We start from the raw sequence: 15,140 nt of genomic DNA on the forward strand, positions 1-15,140 counted from the left end.
ACACAGGAATGTCCAGGGCAGGGCCCACGAGTGGAGCGAGAGCTCCTGGGGTGGGGATGGGGGGCTGGCACAGATGGAGGACTGGCTGGTACCCCCAGAGGGAGGCTCGGAGCCAGCTTGCATCTGGGATCTCATTCAGCCTTGCACTAGGGTTATATCTGTAAGAGGAGACAGCACTCCTCTCCACTCGAGAGAGATCCACTTCTGATCCCTTAGTGAAGATCAGCCCTGGTGTTCTAACCCTGGCTTCTCTCGGCTAGTGGGGGACCTACAACTTCGGCCAGTGATGGACCTAGAGGACCACAGCCTGAAAGCTTGGTCACAGGCAGGTGGGAGGCAAGATGGAACTGCAGATAATCCCAGTAGTGTAAGGGTCAGGATACTGAAATAGCTCACCTCCTTTGCCATGACTGGCCCCCACCCCACTGGAGGAAGCTTCAGGGCTATGGTCTCTCTCTTTCTCCTTCTCTGTTTCTATCTTATTTCCTGTCCCCACCCCACGTCGCAAGAGGGTGACTTTACTTGACTGTTGTTCTTACTTCTTTTCTTTTTCTTAAACATTTTATTTTTTTATTTCCTTTTGTTGCCCTTGTTGTTTTATTGTTGTAGTTATTGATGTTGTTCTTTTGGATAGGACAGAGAGAAATGGAGAAAGGAGGGGAAAATAGAGGGGGAGAGAAAGGCAGACACCTGCAGACCTGCTTCACCGCTTGTGAGGCGACTCCCCTGCAGGTGGGGAGCCGGGGGCTTGAACCTGGATCCTTATGCCGGTCCTTGCACTTTGCACCACATGCGCTTAACCCGCTGTGCTACCGCCCGACTCCCACTTACTTATTTTCATTGCTATTAAGGTTATCACTGGAGCTTGATGACTGCCTGATGAATCCACTATTCCTTATAGCAAATTTTTCTCCCTTTTTCTCTCCTCCCCTTTATTTTTTATTTGATAGGACAGAGAGAAATTGAGAAGGGTGAGGGAGATAAAGCCCCTACTTGTAAAGCTTCCTGGCTGCACATAGGGCCTAGGGGCCACCTGAACCTGGGTCCTTGCACATAGTAACATGTGCTTTACTCTGTGCATCAGAGCCTGGCCCTTCCTGTCTTCATCTTTTAAAAACATAGTGCAGGGGCTGGGTGGTGGCGCACCTTGTTGAATGCACATATTACAGTGCACAAGGACCCAAGTTTGAGCCTCCAGTTCCCACCTGCAGGGGGAAGGCTTTGCGAGTGGTGAAACAGTATTGCAGGTGTCTGTCTCCTTACCTCTCTATCACCCCTCCCCTCTCGATTTCTGGCTGTCTCTAGCTAATAATTTTTTTAAAAGGATAATAATTTAAAAAGAGGGAGTCAGGTAGTAGCACAGCGGGTTAAGTGCACGTGGTGCAAAGTGCAAGGACCAGTATAAGAATCTCGGTTCAAACCCTCGGCTCCCCACCTGTAGGGAAGTCACTTCACAGATGGTGAAGCAGGTCTGCAGGTGTCTGTCTTTCTGTCCTCCTCTCTGTCTTCCCCTCCTCTCTCTATTTCTCTCTGTCCTATCTAACAACGACGACATCAACAATAATAAATACAACAACAATGAAAAACAACAAGGGCAACAAAAAGGGAAAATAAATAAATTTAAAAAGAAAGAAGAAAATAAAAAGTATTTAAAAAAATACTGCAAAGGTTGAGAATGATAGGCCTGGGTTCTATGAGATGGAGGAAGGTTTGGCTCTTTGAGGGTGGCCCCTAGACTAGGTCCTGAATGATGACAGAATCTGCAGACATGGACTCACTGTGAGGACTGTCACATGTCCCTTTAGGCACCAACTGTTCACGTGGACAGTAAGGACATCCTCTCTTCCATTTCTCCAAACACAAGCTTCCCAGGTAAGGATCAGATATTTCTGTATTTCCATAGTTTGACTAGCATTTTTAAAAGGTTGGACTCTCCAGAAAGTCCATCTTAATGTGGGGACTTGGGCAGAGGGCCAGTCTGCTAAGGGAAATATACTCAGGGTAGAAATATTCTTACTTCTTTGATGTGTCCAAGTGTGGTGGTATTTGCAAAGGTCTAGTAGATCATAGGAAGAGTGGGGCCAATCAATGAAAAGAGTCTACAATAGGCCTTCAATGCAGACAAATGTGATATAGACAAAGTCATAGGTGTCTGAAATGAAATTCATGTGGAGGGAAGGAAATCTCTGGGAAAACCATGATATTTTTTCTTTTTAACGAAAGCACTGTTCAGCTTTGGCTAATGGTGATGGGGGGATTGAATCTGGAGCTTTTGGTGCCTCAGGCATAAAATATTTTTGCAGAGCCATTATGCTGTCTCCTCAGCTCCCCCAGTCCTTGATTTTAGTACTCTTGATTCCATATACCCACAAGACCAGGGAATGACTTATATCAAGAAAGATCACAGCACAAGCCCCACACTTGTTCTGCTGCATGTCAGGGGCTCCAGGAATTCAGACCTGGAGGTCCTGTAGTGGAGTAGCTATAGCTTGTAGCTTGTGGATGATCTGAGAAAATGTCCTCACCATCTTACCCTCCTTTGGAGCCCTGCCTGTGTCTGTGGTTGGCAGCATGGGCTGCACCCACTTGGTAGCAGAGCCTCCCACAGTGCTATGCAGCCAGAATGATGGGCTCAGTGTAAGGTGCCTGAGAAAGCCACTCCATCCATCAACTTGGAGTCCAGCAGAGCATTGAAGCAGGGAGAGAAACCGGAACATGGAGTGTCTGTGATGTGTTGGGGTGGGGTGAGAAAAGGGAATCTGCTGGTCGGAGCCTGATTCTCAATGGGGGATAGGCCAGAAGTGGTGCCTCAGTGGAGAAACTGTGATTGGTCTTTCCTCTAGATCACCCCCCCCCCCAGCCCCCATCCTCTTGACATTGTCCTCAGAGGACTTGCTGCCAGTGAAGTCCGCAAAGCATTCAGTTTCCTGTCCTCCATTTCCTTTGTGGGGCCTGGAGGGATGCCAGGAAGAAGGCTGTTGAGACAGTGGGAGTCTATGGCCAGCTGAGGGCCCCCAGGAACCTGGAATAGGAAGCCCCTTTCCTGCTTAACACAGAGTCCTGGGGTGAGGCTGGGATGCCCCACTAAAGGTGTCTAGGACTTGTCTAATGGCCTGTTAGTTTGGGGATCTGTCTCTCCTAGCAGTAAGTTTACTATGAGGATTCTGATAACACCATTTGGTGGTTTTCTTTCCCTCCTCCCCTCCCTCCCTGCCTCCCTCCCTCCCTTCCTTCCTCCTCCTCCTCTTTTATTCCCAGTGCACTTCTCCCCAGTGCCACTGCCCACCTTCCTGGTGGCTGGAGGAAGCCTGACCTTCGGGATGCTCCTGTGCATTGCCATTGTGCTCAGGTAAGCTGGGACTCAGAGAGTCCGCACATTAGACCCCAGCTTCTGGCTTCAGCCACAGGGCAGGTGGGGGTGTCACTCTCCAAGTAGGTGACACCCCAGGAAGGATGACTGAGTAGAGGGAGGTAACTTAATCTGGGGCCACTGAGTCTAAGGCAGCTGCGAGGCCCTAAGAAGTCATGTGTGGCGGCCATTCAGATCCACTGGCAGGCCTGTGGTGGTTAGAGTCACAGGGCACAAGGGAGAAGGCTGATGACAGCTGCCTGGTGGGAGGGAATGCTTGGGGGAGGGGAGGCTTTGCAAAGCTGTGTACTAGAGGGAGGGACTGAGAGGGAACAGAATGAGGGGAAGTGGAGAATATTTTTTTAAAGATTTATTTATTAACATGAGAGAAAAGAGAGAAAGAAGCAAAGCGTCACTCTGGCACATGTGATGCTGGGTATTGAACTCTGGGCTTCACGTATAAGAGTTCAGTGCTTTACCTACTGCGTAACCTCCCAGGTCACAAGGGTCTAATTCAGACATGAAACAACAGTTTGGGCTCTAGGATTAACATATGGATATGATCTCCTCTCCTCCAAGAGCCATATAAACAATGGCTTCAGTGCCACTTGAGGTGCACTGTGCAAAGGCACGAGGCCAGGCCTCCTCGAGAGTATCCCACCTCTCTAAACAAGCAGTTCTCAGGGATGACCTTTGAACACTTTGTCCTGGTTAGGAGTCTCTGACTGCCCTGACGCCCTGGTGGCTGCAGTGCTGTGCCTCTTCATCCCTGTCTCTCCCTTCAATCACTGCTTTGGTCACTCCCTTCCAAGCTTGCAGAGAAACTAACTGACTGTTCTCCCAGGGAATGAGCTGTGAAGAGAATTTCTGATGATCTGAGATTTCCTTCAGGAACTTAAAAAAGTTTTGGTTATTTTTTAATTAATTAATTAATTTGATTGGATAGAAAAATTGAGAGGGGAGAGGCAGGGCAATAGAGACACCTGCAGCCCTGCTTCACTGCTCATGAAGCTTCCCCCCGGCACGTGGAGAGTGGGGGCTTGAACTTGGGTCCTTGCACATCATAGTATGTTTGCTCAACAGGGTGAGCTATCGCCCAGTGCCCTATTTATTTGTTAATGAGAGACATAGGAGGAGAGAAAGAGAACCAGAGCATCACTCTGGTACATGTGCTGCCAGGGATTGAACTTGCACCCTTCTTTGTCTCACCCTCTATTTGGAAAAAAAGGAGAGAGAATACAAAGTCTGTTGGGAGTGGTAGAATTGCACAGGCACAAAGCCCTACTGGGGGAAAAATAGAGGAAGAGGAAACAGAATAAGATGCAGAGGAAGTAGAAACAGAGGAAGAAGATGAATAAAGAGGATAGAGAGACCTAGGAAAAAAGAAGAGGAAGGAGAATGAGGAGATGGAGAGAAGGAGGATATAGAAGGGTGGAGGGGAGGAGGAAAAGGAAGGAAAATAATGAGGAGGAAGAGAACAAAGGAAGAGGAGGAGGAATGGGAAGAGGGACAAGACGGTGAAGGGAGAGGAGGAGGAGGAAGAACTTTGACTTTCTTTTCTCTTGCCCCGTATATAGCTTTTTTTTTTGCCTTCAGGGTTATCACTGGGGCTCAGTGCCTGCACTACGAATCCACTGCTCCTGGCAACCATTTTTTCCCCTTTTGTTGCAGTTGTTGTTATCATTGCTGTTGTTTGATAGGACAGAGAGAAATTGAGAGAGGAGGGGAAGACAGAGAGGGGGAGAGGAAGGTAAGACACCTGCAGACCTGCTTCACTGCCTGTGAATTGACTCCTCTGTAGATGGGAAGCTGTGAGCTCAAACTGGGATCCTTATGCTGCCGGTCCTTGTGTTTTGTGCCATGTACACTTAACCTGCTACGCTACCACCTCACTCCCAATAACTTTCAAGGGGCTCTGGCTGGCAATTATGAGAGGGATTCTTGAAGGGGGTGTGGGAAAGAGGAGTAGAGACCTCTTATGTGAGACCCATTTAATGCTGGTGAGACAGCATCATGGCTATGCAGATGACTTTCATACCTGAGGCTCTGGGTTCTCAGTTTAGTCCCTAGCACCACCATAAGCCGAACAGTGCTCTGGTGAAAAAACAAAACAGCAATTTAATGACTGAGACAGTGACTTCTTAAGATGAGGACCCTCCCCCAACCCCGTGTGTCAATAGAGGGATATAAACTGGAGCCTGGTAATACCACTTGGCAGGACCACTGCTGGTCACACACACAAAAGGCGTGGTGTGAGGTGGTCAGAAGTCACTTCTGCCAGCCTACGACCACCTGTTTATCTCTTTCATACATTTATCTCATGTCTCAAGCCAAACTTAGGAGATATATGGGTATTTATCTTTCTTTTTCCAGCAGTATCAGAAATTATTTAAAAAAAAATCAAGGGACCAGGTGGTGGTACACTGGGTAATGTACACATATTAGCATGTAAAAGGACTTGGGTTCAAGCCTCTGGCCCTCTGCAGAGTGGGAAGCTTCATGAGCAGTGAAGCAGGGCTGTAGGTGTCTCTTTTTCTCCTTCTCTTTCCATCTCTCCCTTCTGATTTCTCTCTGTTTCTATTAAAAAAAAGTGCCAAGTGACCCAAGAGGTGGCACAGTGCTAAGGATCTAGACTGGGAACCACAAGGTCCTGAGTTCAACCTCCAGTACTGCATGTGCCAGAGTGATGCTCTAACCTCTCACACTCCCAAGTAAATATGATAAGTCTTTAAAAAATGTAAAAAACCCCAAAAAACAGGCTGCAGGGTGGTGGCTTAGAGACAGCATAATGGTTATACAAATGACTTCCTGAGACTTTGAATTCCCAGGTTCTAACCCAGAACTACCATAAGCTGAGCAGTGCTCTATTAAAAAAAAAAAAAAAAAGTGTGCTGACTTCTTAAGTGGATGCCCATGGATTGTGGGGTTCTCACTCCCTAGGCCTTGCCAATTTGCTCTTTTTATTGTATGTTTTAAGGCACTAGTTCTCTAGGAGTCTCAGATCAGAGAATTGTTTACTTATCTCCACATATATCTAGAATGCACTGAAAATATTATGTGAGGACTTACTATATGCATATGCCTATAATCAGTTAATTAACTAATTTTAAAAGATGTATTTATTTATTAACATGAAAGAGAGGGAACTAGAGCATCACACTGGTACATGCAATGCTGGGGACTGAGCTCAGGATTCCATGCTTGAGAGTCTAGCACTTATCCATCGCACTACCTCCTAGGCCACACCAGTGTTCATTTTTAAAAGTAATAGTCAGATCCTGGTGTGAGCCTCCCAGCTCCCCACCTGCAGGGGAGTCACATCACAAGTGGTGAAGCAGGTCTGCAGGTGTCTATATTTCTCTACCCCTCTCTGTTTTCCCCTCCTCTCTCAGCTTCTCTCTGTGCTATCCAACAATAACAGCAGCAACAACAATGGAAGAAAGATGGCCTCCAGGAGCAGTGGATTCATAGTGCAGGCACCAAGCCCCAGCAATAACCATGGAGGCAAAAAAAAAAAAAAAAAGTGAGTGTGGTTGGGATCTAGTGAACATGACAAGCACAAGTGCCATAAGGCATATGGCTCTATAACTTTTCTCTAGGTGAGGAACCCATGCCACCAGTGTCCAGAACAAGCATGTTGTATCTTTAGATGCACTTTGAGTCTTTTCCTCTGCACACTCTTTGTTTGTTTTGATATAGCCACAGTTCTTCTGTTTCTCTATTGCTGGCTCTTTTAAATCTGGGATTAACTGTAGCATGAGCATTTTTTTTTTCTCACATTATTGCAAGTTCTTTGTCAAAGTGGAAAACTAAGGTTCCATAGCCAGTCTCCTGCTGTTGAATGTTTGTGCTGTTGACTTTAAAAAATTTTTTAAATATTTATTTATTTATTTATGTATTCCCTTTTTGTTGCCCTTGTTTTATTGTTGTAGTTATTATTGTTATTGGTGTTGTTGTTGGATAGGACAGAAAGAAATGGAGAGAGGAGGGGAAGACAGAGGGGGAGAGAAAGATAGACACCTGCAGACCTGCTTCACCGCCCGTGAAGCAACTCCCCTGCAGGTAGGGAGCCAGGGGCTCGAACCAGGATCCTTAAGCCGGTCCTTGTGCTTTGTGCCACTTGCGCTTAACCCGCTGAGCTACCGCCCAACTCCCTGTTGTTTGACTTTTATAAACAATGCTGTGCTGAATATCTTGGGCAGATTCTCCCACCCCCCCATAACTCTGTAAATTTTTTCTTTTAAAAATCTTTTTTAATTTATTTATTGGATAGAGACAGAGAAAAATTGAGAGGGAAGGGAGATAGAGGGAGAGAAAAAGAAAGACCTGAGATATTGCTTCACCATTTTTGAAGTTTCCCTCCAGCAGGTAGGGACAGGGAAGCTTGAACCCAGGTTTGAACCCAGATTCTAGCACATTGTAGCATGTGCTCAGCCAGGTATGCCACCTCCCAACCCAAATACTGTAATTCCTTTTCTTCTGTCTCCCTCCCTTCCTTCCTTCCTTCCTTCCTTCCTTCCTTCCTTCCTTCCTTTGTTTCTTTTGCCTCCAGGGTTGTTGTTGGGGCTCAAATCCACTGCTCCTAGAGGCCATTTTTTCCCATTTTGTTGTCCTTGTTGTTACCCTTGTTGTTGTCATTATTATTGTTGTCATTGCTGTTGTTGTTGTTGGATAGGACAGAGAGAAATCAGGAAAGGAGGGGAGACAGGGGGAGAGAAAGATAGACACCTGCAGACTTGCTTCATAGCTCGTGAAGCACCCCCCCCCTGCAGGTAGGGAGCCAGGGGCTTGAACCCGGATCCTTGCTCCCGTCCTTGTGCTTCACGCCATGAGCGCTTAACCCGCTGCGCTACCGCCTGACCCCCAGTACTGTAATTTCTTTAGGTTGTAATCCTAGAAAATGAATTCCTATATCAAAGAGTCTGAAATTCCTTCTTCCCTTTTCCCCAGAGTACTGCTTATGGTGGTGCTAGGGATTGAACCTGGGACCTGGAAGCCTCAGGCATGAGAGTCTTTTGTAGAACCACTATTCTAATGCTCCTCTCCTGGGCGCTCTTACTCTCAGAGGAGAGAGAATGGCACACATTACCCATCACAGCTACAGTGTGCCCTTCCTGCATGGTTCACAAGGGACAGAGCTCTAAGGGACATTTGTAGAGTGTTTATCCTGGGAATCGGGGGAAGTTGTGTGATAGGCTGAGAGCTGAGGGTAGATGTATGGCTGTCTGTCAATCACTGAATCATCACAAGGACGGGAATAGTCTGTCGATAGAAAAAGAAACCTAAGGAAAATCCCCAGACTTTGTTGTCTATGCTGGTTTCCTCTCCTTCCTCCTGGTCCTTCCTGGACTAGCTGTCATGGAGGGAGGCCAGCCCCTCTCACGTGGAGGGTCAGTGGGCACCCAAGCAGGAAGCAGGGGGAGAGGGTGCTGAGGCTCTGGCCCACCAGCCCCAGCAAAGTCTGGGGTCCCCTGAGGAAGGAGAGCTGATGCGCTTTAAGATCCCTATCACCCCACATCTGGCTTCAGCTGTCAGGTGACTTTCCCGAATGACTGAGGCCGGCACCCTGCAGTGAGGGAGCTGTGATCAGAGAGATGTCTATCTCCTTCCTGTTGAACAGCCGCTTTCCTGTCAGATGAGTCACTTGTGCCCAAGTGGTGCCCACGGCTGAGTGTGTAGGAGCTCACCAGTGTGGTGGGAGCAGGCTGGCAGTGAAGAGAGGGCTGGGGAGGAGGGAGAGAGTGGGGGGTGGCTGTCGAGGGAACTGTGCGATGGCAGCTTTGATGCATACTGCTGGGAGTGGACAAACTGAGTTCTGGGGGCTTCTTAGCTGCTGTGCCTCAGTTTCCCCAGGCTGATGAATCAGACCTATTCTGTTATTATTATTTTTTTTGGGGGGTTGGGTTTCCAACGCCTCCAACTCTTCAGAGTGTGATTCCTGGTAATAACAAGAACAAAAGAGAACTATTGCAGTTTCTGCTGGAGGGAGATAGGGACATAGAACTCTGGTGGTGGGAATGGTGTGGCATTATACCCCATCATCTTAACTTTTTTTTTTAAAGATTTTATTTATTTATCAATGAGAAAGATAGGAAGAGAGAAATAACCAGATATCACTCTGGTACATGTGTTACCGGGGATTGAACTGAGGACCTCATGCTTGAGAGTCCAGTAGTTTTTCTGCTGCACCACCTCCTGGGACACTTATCTTAACTTTTTATAAACCACTGTTAAATCAATAAAAGCAAAAGTATCAGACAGGATACATAGTTGTAACTCAGCTGCAGGTGGGGAGCTAGTGGGGGAAACTGGAGGCAGCCAGCTGGTGGTGTTTTTCTCAAGGTCCACCCCTGGGGGCTTACCTTCTGTGCCTGTATGTGTCTGTGTGCAGGTTCAAGAAGACATGGCGGCTGCAGGCACTGAAGGACAGCAAGGCCAGTGTGCTCCCGCAGTATTCGCTGGGCCAGCTGGCCCCCGAGAGGCCTAAGCCCACCCAAGTCCTTGCTCCCCTCATCTCCCTGCCGGTGCCCCCCAGTGGCCTGGGGGCCAACAGCTCCTCAAGATGCAACTGTCAAGAATCAGGGGACTCACAGAACCCATATGATGTCAGCAACAGAGACTACTTCTTCCCCAGATAGTGGGGAGCTAGGGTGCCCACAGCCCCAAGGGACAGCATGAACACAGGGCACCCAGTGGGCCAGCAAGAGACAGGTCTCATTCACTGCCATTCCAGCTCATCTCAGGGCTTCTGAGCCAGCTTTTCCAGATGGTCTGCTCCCAGGACAGACTGGACACAGGACTGGTGGAGAGAACCACACAGTGCCTCCGGGCTCTGTTGGGCCTACGGGTGATCAGGGTCCTGCAGGTGAGGGCTGGCTGCTCACATCACCCCTAGGCATTCCCCTATGGCTCCTCCAGACAGACTTCTGGCTCTCTGGCTTCCGGGTCCGTCCACCAGTGGTCAGTCTGTTGGTCACACGGGGGAGTGTTCTCCCATTTTCCCTATACCCTATGAGGGTAGTCCAGCACTTCTCATGGATACAAGATCACAATCCACTCATGAGCACTTTCCTAAATGTGAATGATGTTCCCCGGCCTGGAGGCAGACCTCCTGCAGCTCCCAGAAGAGACAAGCCGAGGGGCATGAGGGCCCAGGCTCTCCACACCTCCCTGAAGTAGTAGCACATCCCAGGAGGACCAGGGCCAGGGGACAGCAGCCCCTGGAAGCCTGTCATTGGTGAGATCTGACTCTGTATCCCAGCTTTGCTCATATTCAGCTGAGCCCCTGTGTCTCTCGGGGAGAGGATATTTATGTGCAAAGACAAAAGATCCCAGTGGGGATGGATTTTCATTGCTCTGTGTGGGCTTGCTGACTGTCTCATCTGGTTAGTGCAGGCTGCATACCCTGGCAACTGGGCACTAGGACCTTGCTCCTTACAAGCCAGTCAAGTGGCAGAAGAGGGAAGACATATCCTTTTCCCCATGAGAGCAGGCTGGTTTCATTTTAATAATTACTTTTTCCATCAGAGCACTGCTTAGCTCTGACTTACGGTGCTGCTGGGGATTGAACCTGGGGCCTTGGAGTGTCAGTCATGCTACTGTGATGCAGAACCACTATGCTGTCTTCCAGTCTCCCACCCACCCCACCCTTTGGCTTCATTCTGAATTTGCTTTCAGTGTGAAGAAGTGAAGAAAGGATGGGTCTCTCCTGCTTAAAGGCAGCTTAGCTTAGCTCCACTCCCCCAGCAGCTGGGAAAGAAGCAGTGCTAGGAAGCCTCCCCCAGTGGCCAAGCAGGGGCCCACTGAAAACCCCCACTCCTGGAAGCCACCAGCCCTCAGTTATCAGAAAGACATTCATTTCAGAAAGCCCCTGGACTAGGCACCTTCTTCCTCTTTTCAGCTGAGTTCCTTGAATCTGCTTCGATTTGGTCGGTATTGAAGCACCCTATTCAGCAATAGCTTTGGCACCACAAGGCCCTGAAAACTCAGTCATATTAGCGGTTCCCCAGACACTGAAGATCACAAGGTGTCTTGACTGAAGTGATGATCACTCTCGGCTGGGCAGCTGTGAAATGGAAATTCAGCCAACCACAAAATTCCCCAAGCCTCCACCCTTGAGACAAACACTCGCAGCACACTCAGCCAGATGGACAGGTGACAAAAGCCTGAGGAAGACCACACTTCACTGACCAGTGGCTGGGTTCAGTGTCCTGGTCTCAGGCAAGGAGTCTTGTCCACAGCTAGCTCTGCCAGTCTCAGGCCCTGCTAATGCTCCAGGCAATGCATCTTCAGTTGATAAAAGTCAGGTGCTTTTTTTAAAAAAATATATATTTTTTTTATTGCCACTAGGGTTTTCGCTGGGGTTCAGTGCCTGCATGATGAACCCACTGCTCCTCATGACCATTTTTTTCTTTCTTTTTTTTTTTTTATTTGGTAGAGACAAATCAAGACAGGAGAGAAGGAGAGGGACACCTACAGCACTGATTTGTCACTAGTGGAACTTCTGCCCACAGGTAGAGGCTAGGGGCCTTAACCTAGGTCCGTATGCATGGTGTGTGGGCTCAACCAGGTGTACTGCCACCTAGTCCTGGTGTTTTGGTTTGGTTTGGTTTGGTTTGTCTTGTTTTTATCCAGTTTCTTTGGTGGAGAACAGCCAAGAAAGAAAAAACAAAACAAAAAACACTGCTCAAGGGAAATGTAAAAATGTGTGTCCTGCAAGAGAAGCAATGTCTGTGTGTGCTCACACCCCAGCCAGGTGGAGCCGAGTGCTGGGAGATGTGTGATCCTGATAGCTGGCGCTAGAGGCTTTCATCTCCCCACTGTTATTGCTTTCGTTATGATTGTAACAAAACTGCTTTTATCCCCTGTCTGTGTTGAAAAGGGCCTTTGTTGTTTTTCTCCAGTTTGGTTTTCATAAGCTCGTGTACATGAAGGAAGAGCACTTGTTGACTCAGGGCAGGGGACCTCACGCAGTGCTCCTCACTGAGAAGGGGGGTGGGGGGCATGGGTCTCTTGAGCTTCTGCAGCAAGCCACATGTGTCACCTTCACCGGTGATGCCACCCACCTCCATACCTGTGGCAGTCTGCTGCCCCACCTAGGGACAAGGACAGGTCACATGCACAGGACAGCTTATCCCACTGGGTGAGGGATAGGTTGGAAACAGACTGATCTGAGGTCTAAATTGAAGTGATTTTCATCCTTGTGGTAATACTGAAAAAAAAGTTTTTTTTCTTTTAAATGTCCAGAGGGAGCAGTGGCTGCATGGATAAAGGTTCTTCACTCTGCTGGGAACTTGTTTTTCTTTTCTTTTTTGTTTGCAAATCTGACTGCTCTGCCAGACTCTGGGTTCACTGAATCCTCCCATTTCCCTGTTCTTGCAGGGCGGGGGGGGGGGGGGAGGGGGGGCACCATTGCAAGCAGTGGGTGGTGTTGCCAGTTCGGTCTCAGTGTCAGGTGCTTCTTTGTCCCCTAAAGGTTCTTCCAGCATCTTGTCCTCAGGGTGGCCTGGCACCAGCACCAGCACCAGCACATTTCCATGGCAACTGGGATGATTATGGAAGAACACAGAGTTTTAGGAACATACGCCGACACAGAGCTCTCCTTGGGAAGGGAGGCTCGGACAGCATGTAGCAAGGCTGTTAATAGAGAAAACATTTGGATGGAAACAACACATCTGTTCAACAGAATACCTCACACTGACATCATTTCTGCAAAGAAAATCATAGTTTTAAGTTTTGTCTTTATATTTTTTTTTACTAGATGCATTGAAAGCAAATACCCCAGACCAGTGTCTCTGGGGCAAGGGGTCAGTACCTGTTTTTCTTTTTAACAGCTGTTTTGCATTTAAAGTGAAAATTGTGAATGTTTTGAAATAAATGACTACTAAAATGATGGTTGGGACATTGCTGTGCTCTAGGTATTTGGATCATTTAAAACAGAGGATTCTAGGACTGGGTGGTGGTACACCTGGTTAAGCACACAGATATAAGGACTAGGGGTTCAATCCCCTACCCCCCACTTGCGGCGGGGGGAAGCTTCATGATGCATGTGTGTGCCTCTATAACTCGATTTCCTCTACCCTCTCAATTTCTGTCCTATCAAATAAAGGGAAGATAAAGAAAAGGATTGTGTGAAGAGGTGAGGCCTGGGAGGCCCAGTTCAGTGGCTAGAGCAATAGACAGAAAAACATGAGGTCCTGAGTTTGATCCCCAGCCAGAGTAATGTTCTGGTTCTCCTTTTCTCTTTGTCTCTCTCATATGAATAAACAAATCTTAAAGAAAAAAGAAGCGAGGTACTGTGGGTGTATTATTGAAAATTTTTATTTGTTATTGATAAGTTTGTTAGCTGTAGATTTTTTTATTTAATCATTTTTAACCAGAGCACTCAGGAAATTGAACCTGGGACCTCAGAGCCTTAAGCATGAAAGTCTTGCATAACCATTATGCTGTCTCCTCAACCTTGGCACAGTGAGTTTATAATGCCTGTTTGGGGATGTGCCTCTCCTGACTTAGCCAAGGGGAAAAACCAGCCTCATTCAAGAAATTTGTACTGATTTCTCAAAAGCCTACCAAAACACACCATGGAGGTTCTGTAAGAGGCTTGGGCTCTCCTGTCCCAGCATCAGTGCCTGGAGGTGGGCATTCAAGGAAGAGGTCAGGACCTCACTCACAGGGATGCTGTTTACTGGATGGAGAGAAGCAGGCCTTATCTTCACTTGGTCCTATCATCTTTAGGCCGCAGGTGACTTGCAGCCCTTAGTGTAGTGTCTAGTAATGTCCACTACTAGATAGGGCCCCAGGTGGGTAAGATCTTGGACTCAATCTACCCACTTCTAAACAGAAGAGGCCCCTCAGTGGTGAGTGCTTGGTGGGTAAGACCAGCTGTGTAAATAGGCCGGGGCCAGTAAGCCTAGACATTGTATAAGCCAGACAGCGGGCATGGGCTGCCCCTGTGAGAGCCATGAGCCACAGGGCCCAGCCCTCAAGTCAACCCTGCTTAGGAAGCACTGTCCCCTGCCTTGCCAAAGCTACACACAGGACACAGATGTCCCTTGCTGGTGGCCAGACACCTGGGACGGACAGGGGGTAGGCCTGAGCAGGAAATGGAGCCTCACTGCCTTTCCTCTCCAGGGCTCGAATGCCACAGTTACCATGCTCCTTCCAGAAATGTGGGAGCAGACTCGACTCCTGCTGAGGGCAGGCAGGGACATGTAGTCATGCAGGAAAGTGGTTCCCTCATTTATTTATTTTATATTTATTTTTAATTTAATAACAGTACTGCTCAGCTCTGACATATAGTGATGCTGAGGACTGAACCTGGGACTTCAGAACCTCAGGCATGGAAAGCTTTGTGCATCACAATTAAGCTGTCTCCCCAACTGCTCCTCTCCTGCTCTGGAAAGGTGACCGGCAGATTGGCTGTGTAGCTCAGTAGTGGAGCACACACTTCACACAGAAGATTGCCTGGACTCAATTCCTAGTACCCACCCCCAATAAACAAAGCCATTATATGGGCCAGGGAGACAGTAGAGTGGTTCTACAAGTGGCTTTCATGCTTGAGTCCCAGGTTCAATCTATGAATGGTAGAGCAGTGCTGTTTCTGTCATTCCTTCTAATCTCTAAATATATAGAATCTAAACATTGGTCCTAATGCTAAGGGAAATACCACAGTGGTTTATACAACAGACTCTCATGCCTGAGGCACCAGAGGTGTCCAGTTCAATCCCCAGCACCATCGTAAACCATAGCTAAGCAGAGATTAAAAAAAAAAAAAAAAGGAAGAAAAGAAATG

The 15,140-nt window shown here is 48.0% G+C and overlaps 1 protein-coding gene across 6 annotated transcripts in view; it reads left to right on the forward strand.

Moving 5' to 3' along the window:
- The window catches only part of IL6R (interleukin 6 receptor), a 271,403-nt gene that overhangs the window by 43,777 nt on the left and 212,486 nt on the right, over positions 1-15,140 (forward strand). For 3 of the 6 annotated variants that reach the window (XM_060201516.1, XM_060201517.1, XM_060201521.1), the window contains exons 8-10: positions 1,806-1,872; positions 3,259-3,349; positions 12,849-13,241. In XM_060201516.1, coding sequence (XP_060057499.1) covers positions 1,806-1,872; positions 3,259-3,349; positions 12,849-13,179 — 489 coding nt within the window. In that variant the 3' untranslated portion in view covers positions 13,180-13,241. Of the gene's footprint in view, positions 1-1,805; positions 1,873-3,258; positions 3,350-6,741; positions 6,883-9,740; positions 11,447-12,848; positions 13,242-15,140 lie in introns of those variants that run through there. The other 3 variants (XM_060201518.1, XM_060201519.1, XM_060201520.1) reach the window with 3 other exon arrangements.

Source organism: Erinaceus europaeus, chromosome 11 (assembly GCF_950295315.1).
Source record: "Erinaceus europaeus chromosome 11, mEriEur2.1, whole genome shotgun sequence".
NCBI lineage: Eukaryota > Metazoa > Chordata > Mammalia > Eulipotyphla > Erinaceidae > Erinaceus > Erinaceus europaeus.